This window comes from Ylistrum balloti, unplaced genomic scaffold, assembly GCF_031769215.1.
Source record: "Ylistrum balloti isolate Yb309-2 unplaced genomic scaffold, AGI_CSIRO_Ybal_v1 Utg370126, whole genome shotgun sequence".
NCBI lineage: Eukaryota > Metazoa > Mollusca > Bivalvia > Pectinida > Pectinidae > Ylistrum > Ylistrum balloti.
Genome location: NW_026782140.1, coordinates 1,273,582 through 1,291,587, shown reverse-complemented (window position 1 = coordinate 1,291,587; position 18,006 = coordinate 1,273,582). Strand labels below are relative to the sequence as shown.

General features: G+C 37.4%; 1 protein-coding gene across 1 annotated transcript in view; it reads right to left on the bottom strand.

Moving 5' to 3' along the window:
• Positions 1–6,184: 6,184 nt before the first annotated feature.
• LOC132550531 (S1 RNA-binding domain-containing protein 1-like) overlaps positions 6,185–18,006 on the bottom strand; it is a 30,611-nt gene continuing 18,789 nt past the window's right edge. The window contains exons 9-16 of the mRNA XM_060214620.1: positions 17,718–17,809; positions 16,079–16,161; positions 15,764–15,870; positions 15,223–15,399; positions 8,578–8,733; positions 7,457–7,542; positions 6,715–6,813; positions 6,185–6,459 (exon numbers count right to left, since the gene is read on the bottom strand). Coding sequence (XP_060070603.1) covers positions 6,203–6,459; positions 6,715–6,813; positions 7,457–7,542; positions 8,578–8,733; positions 15,223–15,399; positions 15,764–15,870; positions 16,079–16,161; positions 17,718–17,809 — 1,057 coding nt within the window. The 3' untranslated portion in view covers positions 6,185–6,202. The remainder of the gene's footprint in view (positions 6,460–6,714; positions 6,814–7,456; positions 7,543–8,577; positions 8,734–15,222; positions 15,400–15,763; positions 15,871–16,078; positions 16,162–17,717; positions 17,810–18,006) is intronic.

Sequence of the window (18,006 nt, the reverse complement as noted above, 5' to 3'; positions counted from 1 at the left end):
GTTACACAAACAGTGTTGTATTTAAGTTCCTGGAACAGTTATACACACAGTGTTGTATTTATCTTATGTTCCTGGAACAGTTATACAGTGTTGTATTTATCTTATGTTCCTGGAACAGTTACACAAACAGTGTTGTATTTATCTTATGTTCCTGGAACAGTTATACAAATAGTGTTGTATTTATCTTATGTTCCTGGAACAGTTATACAAACAGTGTTGTATTTATCTTATGTTCCTGGAACAGTTACACAAACAGTGTTGTATTTATCTTATGTTCCTGGAACAGTTATACAGTGTTGTATTTATCTTATGTTCCTGGAACAGTTATACAGTGTTGTATTTATCTTATGTTCCTGGAACAGTTATACAGTGTTGTATTTAAGTTCCTGGAACAGTTATACAGTGTTGTATTTAAGTTCCTGGAACAGTTATACAGTGTTGTATTTAAGTTCCTGGAACAGTTATACAGTGTTGTATTTAAGTTCCTGGAACAGTTATACAGTGTTGTATTTAAGTTCCTGGAACAGTTATACAGTGTTGTATTTAAGTTCCTGGAACAGTTATACAAACAGTGTTGTATTTATCTTATGTTCCTGGAACAGTTATACAGTGTTGTATTTATCTTATGTTCCTGGAACAGTTATACAGTGTTGTATTTAAGTTCCTGGAACAGTTATACAGTGTTGTATTTAAGTTCCTGGAACAGTTATACAGTGTTGTATTTAAGTTCCTGGAACAGTTATACAAACAGTGTTGTATTTAAGTTCCTGGAACAGTTATAAATACAGTGTTGTATTTAAGTTCCTGGAACAGTTATACAGTGTTGTATTTATCTTATGTTCCTGGAACAGTTATACAGTGTTGTATTTATCTTATGTTCCTGGAACAGTTATACAGTGTTGTATTTAAGTTCCTGGAACAGTTATACAGTGTTGTATTTAAGTTCCTGGAACAGTTATACAGTGTTGTATTTAAGTTCCTGGAACAGTTATACAAACAGTGTTGTATTTATCTTATGTTCCTGGAACAGTTATACAGTGTTGTATTTATCTTATGTTCCTGGAACAGTTATACAGTGTTGTATTTAAGTTCCTGGAACAGTTATACAGTGTTGTATTTAAGTTCCTGGAACAGTTATACAGTGTTGTATTTAAGTTCCTGGAACAGTTATACAAACAGTGTTGTATTTAAGTTCCTGGAACAGTTATAAATACAGTGTTGTATTTAAGTTCCTGGAACAGTTATACAGTGTTGTATTTATCTTATGTTCCTGGAACAGTTATACAGTGTTGTATTTATCTTATGTTCCTGGAACAGTTATACAGTGTTGTATTTATGTTCCTGGAACAGTTATACAGTGTTGTATTTATCTTATGTTCCTGGAACAGTTATACAAACAGTGTTGTATTTATCTTATGTTCCTGGAACAGTTATACAGTGTTGTATTTATCTTATGTTCCTGGAACAGTTATACAGTGTTGTATTTATCTTATGTTCCTGGAACAGTTATACAAACAGTGTTGTATTTATCTTATGTTCCTGGAACAGTTATACAGTGTTGTATTTATCTTATGTTCCTGGAACAGTTATACAGTGTTGTATTTAAGTTCCTGGAACAGTTATACAGTGTTGTATTTAAGTTCCTGGAACAGTTATACAAACAGTGTTGTATTTATCTTATGTTCCTGGAACAGTTATAAATACAGTGTTGTATTTAAGTTCCTGGAACAGTTATACAAACAGTGTTGTATTTTAAGTTCCTGGAACAGTTATAAATACAGTGTTGTATTTAAGTTCCTGGAACAGTTATACAAACAGTGTTGTATTTAAGTTCCTGGAACAGTTATACACACAGTGTTGTATTTAAGTTCCTGGAACAGTTATACAAACAGTGTTGTATTTATCTTATGTTCCTGGAACAGTTATAAATACAGTGTTGTATTTAAGTTCCTGGAACAGTTATACAAACAGTGTTGTATTTTAAGTTCCTGGAACAGTTATAAATACAGTGTTGTATTTAAGTTCCTGGAACAGTTATACAAACAGTGTTGTATTTAAGTTCCTGGAACAGTTATACACACAGTGTTGTATTTAAGTTCCTGGAACAGTTATACAAACAGTGTTGTATTTAAGTTCCTGGAACAGTTATAAATACAGTGTTGTATTTAAGTTCCTGGAACAGTTATACAAACAGTGTTGTATTTAAGTTCCTGGAACAGTTATACAAACTGTTGTATTTAAGTTCCCGGAACAGTTATACAAACAGTGTTGTATTTATGTTCCTGGAACAGTTATAAATACAGTGTTGTATTTAAGTTCCTGGAACAGTTATACAAACAGTGTTGTATTTAAGTTCCTGGAACAGTTATACAAACTGTTGTATTTAAGTTCCCGGAACAGTTATACAAACAGTGTTGTATTTATGTTCCTGGAACAGTTATAAATACAGTGTTGTATTTAAGTTCCTGGAACAGTTATACAGTGTTGTATTTAAGTTCCTGGAACAGTTATACAAACAGTGTTGTATTTTAAGTTCCTGGAACAGTTATAAATACAGTGTTGTATTTAAGTTCCTGGAACAGTTATACAGTGTTGTATTTAAGTTCCTGGAACAGTTATAAATACAGTGTTGTATTTAAGTTCCTGGAACAGTTATACAGTGTTGTATTTAAGTTCCTGGAACAGTTATACAAACAGTGTTGTATTTTAAGTTCCTGGAACAGTTATAAATACAGTGTTGTATTTAAGTTCCTGGAACAGTTATACAGTGTTGTATTTAAGTTCCTGGAACAGTTATACAAACAGTGTTGTATTTTAAGTTCCTGGAACAGTTATAAATACAGTGTTGTATTTAAGTTCCTGGAACAGTTATACAGTGTTGTATTTAAGTTCCTGGAACAGTCATACAAACAGTGTTGTATTTTAAGTTCCTGGAACAGTTATAAATACAGTGTTTTCGTTATTTTGTGTATTAGATAATTGCTGGAAGAATCATACTAACAATATCATAGTTATTTTGTGTGCAAAATTATCCTTGGAACAGTTTTAAAATTCATAATGGTTTAACCAGGTTCAGTCAGGTTTTGTCAAACAGAATCAATGAAATCCTGAAATTATGAAACAAAAATCAATTTCAGTTCTGGATATCATTTATTTCATGAACACAAAATACAACAATTCATTTTTCTTCACAAAGAGTTAGATTTGAGCCATTTTTGGTCCCTGTTTCAATCAAATTGTTTCAATCTCATTTCTTTAAATGAAGATTTCTTTCTGTTATTCTCTTCTTCTCTCCTCCAAATTCTTTACTTGTTTTCAATTTTGGATGCTTAACTGCAGGAATTTACACAAATTTCAGAAATTTGTGATGTTAAATGAAGATTTCAGATTTTTAATAACTATTATATGCCATTAAAACATTAAAGATTTAAGAACTTAACATTCTGAATTTTGTTGGGGTTTAAATTTGGCTCAAATAATACAATGACCTTTTTTAAAGAATGGATAATTATCTATTACAAGTTGTACTGATAATTAAACCTGCTATAATGTAATTCAACATCAGTCTTCACTTTACTACTGTAAATATTTCCTTTTTCTCTTGGCTCACCATTATATCAAGTTTATAACCTTAATTCTGATGTCAATGGTTTATAAGTATTATTACACACAGCCCGATATCAATCCTCAACATCAGTAAAATCTATAACATAGACTCAATAAAATATCCATCTCAAACATATCTCTGACATAAGGTCCTATACACAATCAAGTGATTATGTTCTCCTCACTCCACCCCATCTACAAACACACACAGCCTATGCTCTCCTCACTCCACCCCATCTACAAACACACACAGCCTATGCTCTCCTCACTCCACCCCATCTACAAACACACACAGCCTATGCTCTCCTCACTCCACCCCATCTACAAACACACACAGCCTATGCTCTCCTCACTCCACCCCATCTACAAACACACACAGCCTATGCTCTCCTCACTCCACCCCATCTACAAACACACACAGCCTATCTGCCCTTCTCTGTTTGGTGTTTCATTGGAAAGTTATGACTCAATGTCCGCAGTCCTGGTTGCATCTTTGGGCAAGACACTCTGATTTCTTTGGATAGTTTGTGGTGGACCTCCATCGTTTTCAGTGCCGAATCCACCACCAACTACTAGGAGGTCCCACCTCAACCAAACTATGGCTGTTCCAAGGGGAGGTAAACCCAGCAAACAATCCTTCCATATACATACATAATGTCATACCTATTGTTACAACGGATTTAATCAAATGATGTGTTCTTCACATTATTTATCAAAATTATTACAAAATCAACAAACAAGAGGCCCAAGGGCCTTAACGGTCACCTGAGTCACAACACTTCTTGTAACATGTCATATACTCCAGGGATAAAAAAACGCAGGGTGATATTATTTGCAATATCTTGCGAACACATTATTCAAAAACGATGAAAATCTGTCAAGCAACACTCTAGGTCACAGTGCATGTGGTCCTGTATCAAATGTTGTATAATTCTATTGCCTCACAAGTTCTTCCGAGGAAAATATGAAATGGAGCAATCTTGAGCACAGTAGTGCTGTGACTTTGAGGAACACTGTTCATCATACCATTAGGTAGTCCTCATAGAGATACATCATTTTCCGATATTTTGATTAATTTCTGATAGCATTAAACAATGGTACATTACGGAAGTTCAGAGGGGTCAGGCCATTGCGATGATTATTCAAGGTCAAAGGCAAATACAGGTTGCCAGATATTTCATTGTCCATATCCGTACTATAGAACGTACTGCTAGAGGTCTAAGTGAAACTGGGTGGGTTTGCCAACAGACCTAGGTCTGGGTGCTCGCACATGACGTCACAACATCAATCGGCACCTTTCTGCCACTGAATCTACCCTTCCATGCACAAACTGTTATGAAACAATTGTTGGAAGTTGGTCTGCAGGCATGTTCTCTTTCAATTCCCTTCAATTAATCCTCAATCACAAATCATTGACTTTGCAGTTTGCTCTGTATGGATTATTCTTCATTCTTACTTTAAAAAATTGAACATTATACCATTATACTTGATGTCTTGCCGAGAATCATCTTCAAAGTTTACCCTGCCTTTTTTTATCCCTTGAGTATAGAAATGATTTTGTTAAAAAGAATTACTTTAACTATGTTGTACACATAGAATGCAAATGTAAACTGTGTATACATTAACTGCTGTGCCATTTTAAGGCTTCTAACAAAGTATGAATTAAAAGAAATCCCACTCAATATTTGAATTTTCCTATATAGAATCTTTAATCCAGGAAGAGTAGAACATCTTTGAAATTTCAGTCAATTTGACCCATTTTTGGCACTGCCCAACAGCCCCTGGGGAGGTGCATCTTATTAAACTGTCATCTAAAACTAATAATTCTAACCAGGTTTGAACAATTTCCAATAGAAAATAAACAAATAATGCTCAAAAATGTAATGTTTCTATATAAACTGGAGTAAACCTCCTCCTCAGGGGGAAATGTGAGGCCCTGTGGTCATGAAATTGACAATTTTGGTAAAGTGTTTGAAGGCCTTTCTATCATGAAAGATTCCTGATTCTACTATACCTGGGATTTGAGGAGATTTTTGAAGTTTCAATTAATTTTGACCATTTCTTGTCCCACCTCTGAGGCCCCTGGGTGTTGGGAACTGTATAATTTACAATTTTGGTGTACCTTTAGCCATGAAAGTTTTTTGTAAAATTTCTTTGAAATTGGTTCAGGGATTTTCCAGAAGAAGTAAAAAATGTGATAGTTTACGATGCCTGACAAACGGGGATCGCAATAGGTCACCCTGAGACTTTGTCTTCAGTGACCTTAAAATCTACTTAAATGACTTCCAAAACGAGCTGGAACCAATTGCACTGAAAAGAACATTTTTTTTTTTATCATTTACTTGATATCAAACACAATTCTTGTACTGGGGGATGGGGTATTAAGATCACATCAAAATCACATAAAATGTTTGCAAATGCATGATTCTTAAACATCAACAACATCACCAAATGAAACGCAGCTTTCACTTTGTGACATATACTGTCATAAGCTGAACTTTTCCATTCTGGTTGCAATCATTTCCATTTATGAAATCAACAATCTTATTTGTAAATCATCATCTCTGATCAGCCATTGTTACAGAAAGCAGTTAAGTCACCCGAACTTGACAAATTCTAGTCTGAATCGTTTACGTCCCCTGTCCAGAGAGAGGACCTTCACTTCGAGGCGGTTACCTAGCTGTATGTGCTGTCCCTTCATGGCGCTGTTAAAGAGCAGTCCTCTCTCCCCCACCCCTACATCAACAAATGCCCCGAAGTGTGTTACATTCTCAACTTTTCCTGTGAGTATCTCTCCAACCTTGAGTTCATCAAACCCAGATGTTCTAGACCGAAATAAAGGCTTGTCAAAACCTGAAGAAGAGAAGTAGAATGGCTTTCATATTGTATTTCTTCATCCAGACTCTACGTTATTATTTGTGTCTTTAGGAAATGACATCCTTAGTTTGTTAGAGAGTGTATGATTTTAAAACTGATATTAAAAACTGATATCTGACTTAAAGGTTTTGTTTCTGAATAAGAATAAACTAAAAATTAATGACAATGTAAATTGAATGAGACAAAATTTATCCCAAATAAATTACTTGTCTGTCACCTTCTTTGCCTTACCTTCACGAAAATCATAGTTAAGGGGCTGCTGTAAAGCACTGACAATGAGATCCAATGTAGGCTCTCCTACAGATAACTCTGCTGCCTGCTGGGTTACACCTGTAACACAGGGACTTAAAAATCAACCCATATTTAAAATAGTTATTAATGCTCTAAAGAACAAAATACTAAAACTTGGGTTTACATACATCCTAATTGTAAGTAATGTCCCACAAATCACCTATGCAGATGTAAAGAATGTGAAAAAAAGAAAATCAAGGTATTCATCATGAAAATACAAATATAAAAGTTAGTTGTGTGATATAAATGAGGTGTACCATCAATGTTTTACACCAATAACACACCAAATCAAACTAAAAAGATTAGAGCTGTATTGATCATGTCCAATAAATCAGAAACCACAATAGATAATTTGATTTCCCATTAAATCTATCTGTGATGTGTCATTTCCACCACAGTTTGACCTCATCAGCCATTAAAAGTATCTGTCATTAGAAGCCAAAGAAGACATATGAAATCCTCAAACAAGTTCCACATTTTAAACTTCATCAACATCAATTGAAACAAAGTACCAGTAAGATCATGTGGACCAATCAGAAGGCTAGCTGACCAACAGAATAATGCTACATGTATTAACAAATATATGAAATAGTGTGTTTGAAAGAACAAAACCTCAGAAGCACTTCCTAGTAATGACAGCTTTATCAACATCAGTGGAATGATAGATAGGGAGTGAACTTACTTGTTTTTTTCATGAAGTCCTGGACCTGTCTGATAAAATGGGCTTGTCCAACTTGTGATGGATTCACCCCAATTCTTTCCAGAAGTCTAAATATAATACAAAAAATCAGTAGGTTATCACAGATTTACCCCCAATTCTCTCCAGAAGTCTTACTATAACACAATAAATCAGTGGGTTATCACAGATTTAACCCCAATTCTCTTCAGAAGTCTAAATATAGCACAATAAATCAGTGGGTTATCACAGATTTACCCCAATTCTCTTCAGAAGTCTAAATATAGCACAATAAACCAGTGGGTTATCACAGATTTACCCCAATTCTCTTCAGAAGTCTAAATATAGCACAATAAATCAGTGGGTTATCACAGATTTACCCCAATTCTCTTCAGAAGTCTAAATATAGCACAATAAATCAGTGGGTTATCACAGATTTACCCCCAATTCTCTTCAGAAGTCTAAATATAGCACAATAGATCAGTGGGTTATCACAGATTTACCCCCAATTCTCTCCAGAAGTCTAAATATAGCACAATAAATCAGTGGGTTATCACAGATTTACCCCCAATTCTCTTCAGAAGTCTAAATATAGCACAATAAATCAGTGGGTTATCACAGATTTACCCCCATATGGTTATATCATCACAAAAGATTAAAATAGTAGTAAGTCATATCCTATTATATACACCAAAATCTTTGAGAATTTCATAAAAAGAAAAAATCAGTTTTTAAAATGGGTATTAAGACTTGTAATGTTAAGATGAAAATTTTCTCAAGTAGACAGATGGTCAATGAAGTCCAATAAAAAATGTTTAATGGTGAATGGCTCATCACATCCTATGCATCGAGGATTATCTTCGCCTTTCAACGTATATGAATGTTTAAGTATTGACAGGCAAGGACAACTTCGTCCCAATGGTTGTCTCTATAGCATGGAGACCATTCACCGATGATAGGTTTTACAGAATGCATTTTATAATCTGTATATTGATTCTATTCCTCCTGCCACTGAGCTGTTAAAATTGTTTGATAAATGGTTTAAAAGCTGGTAAGATAAGAAAATGAAATCAGTATTAAACATTGATCATCAGTTTAACAACTGTGAAATAGTATTACATACTCACCGTTGAGCTTGTGGGTAACTTTCTGGGTGAATGGAGGTCATATCTAGTGGGTTTGGTTGGTCGGACATTTTGGCTTTCTTAGCCTTGCTGACTTTTGTGGTAGCTTTCCTTTTCCTACCTCCTGACGTGCAGGCCTCAGGTTCTTCATCTTTTTCTCTACAATGAAGTCACTTATTGTCAATCATTTCAACTTTTTTTCAGTACCAGTTTAGACATAGAATATTCTAATATTGTGAACATCCAGAACTTTTGCACAGGAGCAAATGATACAAGTGTTAGTTCACCTGTTTAATTTCTTAATATGTTAGGCCACACATCAGATACCGCAGCAATTTATCATTATCTTAGTCAGGTCATCTGACTATAAACATCTACATATGAAAGGGGCCAAATAGGCTGAAAAGGAATTGCTCAACTACTCTACAGCTTACATTGAGAACGTTGTCAGTTCATCACAACTGTCATTACTCTGCATGTGTTGCTTGTTGAAAAAGCAAGCTATAGGCCCAATATCAAGACCCTTTGCATTCGGTTATTGAAAAGAAGTTACTTAAGCACTTTCACACATTTAATCTTTGTGACCTTGAAAGGTTGACCAACATCAACACCCTGGGCTTTTAATTATTGAGAAGGTCATTTTGACTTTTTAACACATTTGATACCTGTGACCTTGAAAGTGGGTCAAGGTCATTCATATGAACAAAGTTGGTAGCCCTACATCCTAGCATGCTACTTACCTAAGCAGATCATGGTCATTCATATTAAGTAGGGGTCAAATCAACTTCTGGAATCTAAGAAATGATTTTCCATTCTCAATGATGTTTCATGCCAAATATGGCTGAAACCATGTAAGCATTCAGAAAATATAGCATTTTGAAGTAGAATATTGACAGACTATCCTATTTGGGGCTCCACCTGACCCCAAATTCCTCGGGGTCCAATCAACTTCCTTGATGTAAGAAATGTTTCTCCACTCTCAATGATGTTTCACACCAAATTTGGTTAAAATCCATTCAAGTATTAAGAAAGAGTAGCATTTTAAAGCAAAATCTTGTCTAACTTCCCCTTTTGGGACCCCGCCCCAAAGTCCCTAGGTGTTCAATCATCTTTCTGAATTGAAGAAATGATTCTCAACTCTCAATGAAATTTGGTTGAAATCCACTCAACCATTAAAGAGGAGTAGCATGTGGAAGCTAAATATTGTTAAACATCCTCTTTTGGGACCTGTCCCTAAGTCCTTAGGGGTCTCATCAGGTCAATTTTGTATTTCTGCATCGTTCTCCTCAGCATGTGTCCCCATGACCTCTCTTGATCTGCATGGCCCGAAGGCGCAGTTCTGTTGTACTGACAGCAATGCCGGCATCTCGGCAATCGCATACAAAGTTGAACAGCTCTCTCTTAACCTCTTGGTGTTTTGCTGTTGCACCTCTGTTAGCCCTTTTGGTCAGTGGTTCGGACTTTAGACATTCTTCTTTTTTCTTCCATGCTCTGATATTTGACTCTGGAATGTCAAAGTGACGACCGGCAGCACGAAACCCAAGTCTCTCGTGTAGTCAATGGCGTCCAGTTTTTCTGTCGCTGTAAACGATGTTCTGTGTTTCCCCATGTCGAAGTCGGTGTAAACAATCTATCATTAAGTAACTTTGGATACCGCAGTGGGTACAGATACCATGAAAGATCTTCCAGTACTGAAAATATCACCTATTTTTTTGGAGACAAGGTAGGATTGAAAATTTTCAGACATTTAAAACAACATCGTTTTTGGACCAATAGCACGCATTCAGCTCAAGCCGGGTGTCATCAATCTCCTCATACTCAATGTGGTACCTGTTAAGAATTAGAAGCCTTTCATGCTTATTAAGTCTGGCACCTGTGTGAATTTGTTTACATAAGGTAATTAAATATGTTAGGGTCACGATGATTGTGGTTTCCTAATTATCAATGGATCAAACCACATCAACTGTTTCATCGCGGTGACCAGTAATCAATTAATCTTTCAGTAGAAAAAAACTTTTTTTTTTCTTAATCTGATCCCAAAAAAGTACCTGCACATTATACCCACAAATTTACGGTAGTTAAATCCATTGAAGTATTGTCAAATGTCACCTTTTGGAGTCCTGTAGCAAATTTGACCCCTGTGACCTTGAATATAAGTCAAGATCAAATGTTTCCGCCAATTTTGTTAGGATTCATCCTAGCAACATACCAGCCAAATATCATGCCTCTAGGCCTCTTAGTTCATGAAAATAAGTTGTTCAAAGGTTTAAACAAATTTGACCTCTATGACCTTGATTATAGATCAAAGTCATTTCTTTTCCAAAACAGCCTGACAAACTGGACATATACCTTGGTAACAGATGTATAGATACAGCTACTTACTGTGTAACCTGACACACTGGACAGGTAACATGTACAGATACAGCTACTTACTGTGTAACCTGACACACTGGACAGGTAACAGATGTATAGATACAGCTACTTACTGTGTAACCTGACACACTGGACAGGTAACAGATGTATAGATACAGCTACTTACTGTGTAACCTGACACACTGGACAGGTAACAGATGTATAGATACAGCTACTTACTGTGTAACCTGACACACTGGACAGGTAACAGTATGATATACTTACTGTGTAACCTGACACACTGGACAGGTAACAGATGCTACTTACTGTGTAACCTGACACACTGGACAGGTAACAGATGTATAGATACAGCTACTTACTGTGTAACCTGACACACTGGACAGGTAACAGATGTATAGATACAGCTACTTACTGTGTAACCTGACACACTGGACAGGTAACAGATGTATAGATACAGCTACTTACTGTGTAACCTGACACACTGGACAGGTAACAGATGTATAGATACAGCTACTTACTGTGTAACCTGACACACTGGACAGGTAACAGATGTATAGATACAGCTACTTACTGTGTAACCTGACACACTGGACAGGTAACAGATGTATAGATACAGCTACTTACTGTGTAACCTGACACACTGGACAGGTAACAGATGTATAGATACAGCTACTTACTGTGTAACCTGACACACTGGACAGGTAACAGATGTATAGATACAGCTACTTACTGTGTAACCTGACACACTGGACAGGTAACAGATGTATAGATACAGCTACTTACTGTGTAACCTGACACACTGGACAGGTAACAGATGTATAGATACAGCTACTTACTGTGTAACCTGACACACTGGACAGGTAACAGATGTATAGATACAGCTACTTACTGTGTAACCTGACACACTGGACAGGTAACAGATGTATAGATACATCTACTTACTGTGTAACCTGACACACTGGACAGGTAACAGATGCATAGATACAGCTACTTACTGTGTAACCAGACACACTGGACAGGTAACAGATGCATAGATAAAGCTACTTACTGTGTAACCAGACACACTGGACAGGTAACAGATGCATAGATACAGCTACTTACTGTGTAACCTGACACACTGGACAGGTAACAGATGTATAGATACAGCTACTTACTGTGTAACCAGACACACTGGACAGGTAACAGATGTATAGATACAGCTACTTACTGTGTAACCAGACACACTGACACACTTACTGTGTAACCAGACACACTGGACAGGTAACAGATGTATAGATACAGCTACTTACTGTGTAACCTGACACACTGGACAGGTAACAGATGTATAGATACAGCTACTTACTGTGTAACCAGACACACTGGACAGGTAACAGATGTATAGATACAGCTACTTACTGTGTAACCAGACACACTGGACAGGTAACAGATGTATAGATACAGCTACTTACTGTGTAACCAGACACACTGGACAGGTAACATGTATAAGATACAGCTACTTACTGTGTAACCTGACACACTGGACAGGTAACAGATGTATAGATACAGCTACTTACTGTGTAACCAGACACACTGGACAGGTAACAGATGTATAGATACAGCTACTTACTGTGTAACCAGACACACTGGACAGGTAACAGATGTATAGATACAGCTACTTACTGTGTAACCTGACACACTGGACAGGTAACAGATGTATAGATACAGCTACTTACTGTGTAACCTGACACACTGGACAGGTAACAGATGTATAGATACAGCTACTTACTGTGTAACCTGACACACTGGACAGGTAACAGATGTATAGATACAGCTACTTACTGTGTAACCTGACACACTGGACAGGTAACAGATGTATAGATACAGCTACTTACTGTGTAACCTGACACACTGGACAGGTAACAGATGTATAGATACAGCTACTTACTGTGTAACCTGACACACTGGACAGGTAACAGATGTATAGATACAGCTACTTACTGTGTAACCTGACACACTGGACAGGTAACAGATGTATAGATACAGCTACTTACTGTGTAACCTGACACACTGGACAGGTAACAGATGTATAGATACAGCTACTTACTGTGTAACCTGACACACTGGACAGGTAACAGATGTATAGATACAGCTACTTACTGAGAAAACAGACACACTGCTCAGCTAACATCAATGTGATACAGCTACTTACTGTGTAACCTGACACACACACTGGACAGGTAACAGATGTATAGATACAGCTACTTACTGTGTAACCTGACACACTGGACAGGTAACAGATGTATAGATACAGCTACTTACTGTGTAACAGATGTAACCTACTTACTGTGTACACACACTGGACAGGTAACAGATGTATAGATACAGCTACTTACTGTGTAACCTGACACACTGGACAGGTAACAGATGTATAGATACAGCTACTTACTGTGTAACCTGACACACTGGACAGGTAACATGTATAAGATACAGCTACTTACTGTGTAACCTGACACACTGGACAGGTAACAGATGTATAGATACAGCTACTTACTGTGTAACCTGACACACTGGACAGGTAACAGATGTATAGATACAGCTACTTACTGTGTAACCTGACACACTGGACAGGTAACAGATGTAAAGATACAGCTACTTAACATGTATAAGATACAGCTACTTACTGTGTAACCTGACACACTGGACAGGTAACAGATGTATAGATACAGCTACTTACTGTGTAACCTGACACACTGGACAGGTAACAGATGTATAGATACAGCTACTTACTGTGTAACCTGACACACTGGACAGGTAACATGTATAAGATACAGCTACTTACTGTGTAACCTGACACACTGGACAGGTAACAGATGTATAGATACAGCTACTTACTGTGTAACCTGACACACTGGACAGGTAACAGATGTATAGATACAGCTACTTACTGTGTAACCTGACACACTGGACAGGTAACAGATGTATAGATACAGCTACTTACTGTGTAACCTGACACACTGGACAGGTAACAGATGTATAGATACAGCTACTTACTGTGTAACCTGACACACTGGACAGGTAACAGATGTATAGATACAGCTACTTACTGTGTAACCTGACACACTGGACAGGTAACAGATGTATAGATACAGCTACTTACTGTGTAACCTGACACACTGGACAGGTAACAGATGTATAGATACAGCTACTTACTGTGTAACCTGACACACTGGACAGGTAACATGTATAAGATACAGCTACTTACTGTGTAACCTGACACACTGGACAGGTAACAGATGTATAAATACAGCTACTTACTGTGTAACCTGACACACTGGACAGGTAACAGATGTATAGATACATCTACTTACTGTGTAACCAGACACACTGGACAGGTAACAGATGTATAGATACACTGTGTAACTACACACTTACTGTGTAACCTGACACACTGGACAGGTAACAGATGTATAGATACAGCTACTTACTGTGTAACCTGACACACTGGACAGGTAACAGATGTATAGATACAGCTACTTACTGTGTAACCAGACACACTGGACAGGTAACAGATGTATAGATACAGCTACTTACTGTGTAACCTGACACACTGGACAGGTAACAGATGTATAGATACAGCTACTTACTGTGTAACCTGACACACTGGACAGGTAACAGATGTATAGATACAGCTACTTACTGTGTAACCTACTTACTGACACACTGGACAGGTAACAGATGTAACAGATGTATAGATACAGCTACTTACTGTGTAACCTGACACACTGGACAGGTAACAGATGTATAGATACAGCTACTTACTGTGTAACCTGACACACTGGACAGGTAACAGATGTATAGATACAGCTACTTACTGTGTAACCTGACACACTGGACAGGTAACAGATGTATAGATACAGCTACTTACTGTGTAACAAGACACACTGGACAGGTAACAGATGTATAGATACAGCTACTTACTGTGTAACCAGACACACTGGACAGGTAACAGATGTATAGATACAGCTACTTACTGTGTAACCTGACACACTGGACAGGTAACAGATGTATAGATACAGCTACTTACTGTGTAACCTGACACACTGGACAGGTAACAGATGTATAGATACAGCTACTTACTGTGTAACCAGACACACTGGACAGGTAACAGATGTATAGATACAGCTACTTACTGTGTAACCTGACACACTGGACAGGTAACAGATGTATAGATACAGCTACTTACTGTGTAACCTGACACACTGGACAGGTAACAGATGTATAGATACAGCTACTTACTGTGTAACCTGGGCAACAGATGTACTATGTACTCTGATAAATCCAGCACACTGCTCATAGGATTTGGCCCCAACCCCCTTAACATGACGGATCTGGTCTCTGTTGATGAATGCTCCATTCTTCTCTCTCCACTCCACGATGTTCTTGGCACGACTAGCTGTCAGTCCAGCTGTTCTCCTAGTAAATGATATATAAATTAAAGCCAATTATTACAATGCTGCTACATGCTCTATCTGCTAGGAAACAAAGGAACCAAGATATTATAATGATCATGAACACTAAATTGTTTTAATTTGCAAAAACAGGAGGGAAGGCTCCCTATCTTCACAAGTTTAAATCGAAGATGACCATTTGTCTGGTAAGTCGTTATGAAATTTAAAATGTGCCACTAGGGACGTTGAAGAAGTTACATATGAAATTTCTAAATTATTCATCCAGTGCTCCAATAAGTCCAAAAACTGACGATGAATACCTTAAGGAACCAAGGGTAACCTACATATATAGATGATGATTCACTTGTCTGCCTTCCTACCCAACCTACCGCAGAAGATGTTCACTTGCTGTGTTGACGTCCACTCCCACAAAGCTGACACACTCCTCCACTACAGAGTCAAGCGAAGTCTGCATCTGTTTCTCGGGCATGTCATGCTGAAAGTAAACTATTGGTGCAGTAACATTCTCGCTTGGCTGGACTGAACTACACACACAAAAACCTTTATCAGCAATATGACTTCATCAATAACTTCAGGCTTCTTTATGTATAAGATGACATAAGTAACATGGTTCACAGCCACAAAACAATTGTTTATGACAAGTTTTATACATAATAGTACAATTGTTTCATGTAGATTTTTACCTGGTACTGTCCTACACCAAGATGTTTTGGATCAACCTTCACAAACTCTGCCAGAGGGTCCAGTAAACGTCTGGCAATGGATACTGTAACACAAAAAGTCACCACTCATACAATCTGTCAAAACATGTTTTCTTAAAAAAGTAAGACAACTTTAACTACATTGTACATATATAACAAAATGTAAATTGTGCATAATTTTTTTCTAATGATCCATGCTAAGGCTTCTAACCAAGTTTGATTTAAAAGAAATTACACTAAACATTTGAACTTTCCAGTATCAAATCATCTACAAACAACACTAGAACATCTTTGAATCTTCAGTCAGTTTTATCCACTTTTAGCCTCCTCTCAACCTTTGGGGGTCAGCCGAGGTCAATATATGCAAATTGTCGGCTCATAATAATAATTCTAACCATGTTTGATCTATTACTGAAAGAAGATAAACAAATTATGTTCAACGAGAGGCCCAGAGAGCCTTTATTGGTCATTGTCAAGATAGCATGTAATTGTTCGTATGTTTTTCTGTTTCATCTGTTTGTATGTTCGTAGCTGTATGGCACGAATGTTAGTATGGCTAGGGTGGAAGTGCACATGCGGAATGACAGGTAAAGTATGCCATGAGTAATGGTTGTGTAGTTTTTACCTGTAGACCTGTGTACCTTACAAAGAAGGGTTCACAAAACAAATAGGAATGGCTGGACAGTCATGAGCGTGCTTACAACACTGAGGAAACTCCTGACGGCAAAACCAGAATTGAAACGGCCAGATTTGGAGCAGGGCTTTATCTTGAGAACTGATGCGTCCAACACCTGGTTAGGAGCTGTGTTATTACAGGAGGAAGACAATCAGAAGTTGCCTATCGCATACGCCAGTCGAAAACTTCTTCCCCAGGAACAGAACTACGCAGTTATTGAGAATTTCTCCTCAAGGCTGATCACCAGCCATTGCCCTACCTGAACAAGTCTAAGACAGCCAATGCGAGACTTATGAGGGGGGCACTACTACTCAAGCCATATCGTTTCAAGATACATGCCATCAAGGGTTCAGAAAATATTGGAGCTGATTATCTAAGTAGGATGTAGGTATGTCATGCTCCGTGGTGTTCCAATTTTTTTATCAGAATCCGGGGGTGTTGTCACAATCACATGTAATTGTCTATATGTTTTTCTATGTTTCATCTATTTATACGTTCGTAGCTGTATGGCCGAGATTTATACAAAACTTATTTCCTTTCACCAAAACCAAATCTGGATAACATCCTGCAATTCCTGAAGATGCATTTACAGGAAAACATAGATTTCTCTTATCGGGCCCCCTCCATCTGGCCCCCTCCATCTGGCCCCCTCCATCGGGCCCCCTCCATCGGGCCCCCTCCATCTGGCCCCCTCCATCTGGCCCAGGGAGGCCGAGCCCCACTGTTTATACATTGAAAGGACAGATGGAAAGATAGACGGACGTACAAGGCACCAACTATATCAACCCCCTAAAACTTTTTGGGGAGCATGAAAAGTCACCACTCATAGAATCTGTCACAACATGCTATAGTATGATGTCTAAGTACCTGATCACAACATAATATAAACCCTTTCCTTAAGTTTATCCAGTCGTTAATACATCACAAGTATAATCCTTAACATACCTGCACTCCTTAACATTGGCTCGAGATTAGGTAGTTCCTGTTTCGCTACATCTGTTACACTGTATATAGAGGCCCCGCTCTCCCTCACAATACTATAACATATAGGTATCAGTCTAAACGGCCTTATTATTACTTTGAAACATGATTTTGAACAACCATTAATTTCTGCTTATTACAAACTGTTGTATTACTGACGATATAATGTAAAATTCTTGATTTTGGATTTAAACACATTTGTTCATGATTTAGATATGAAGTAATATTAGGACAGCCTGTTACCTTGGACAGA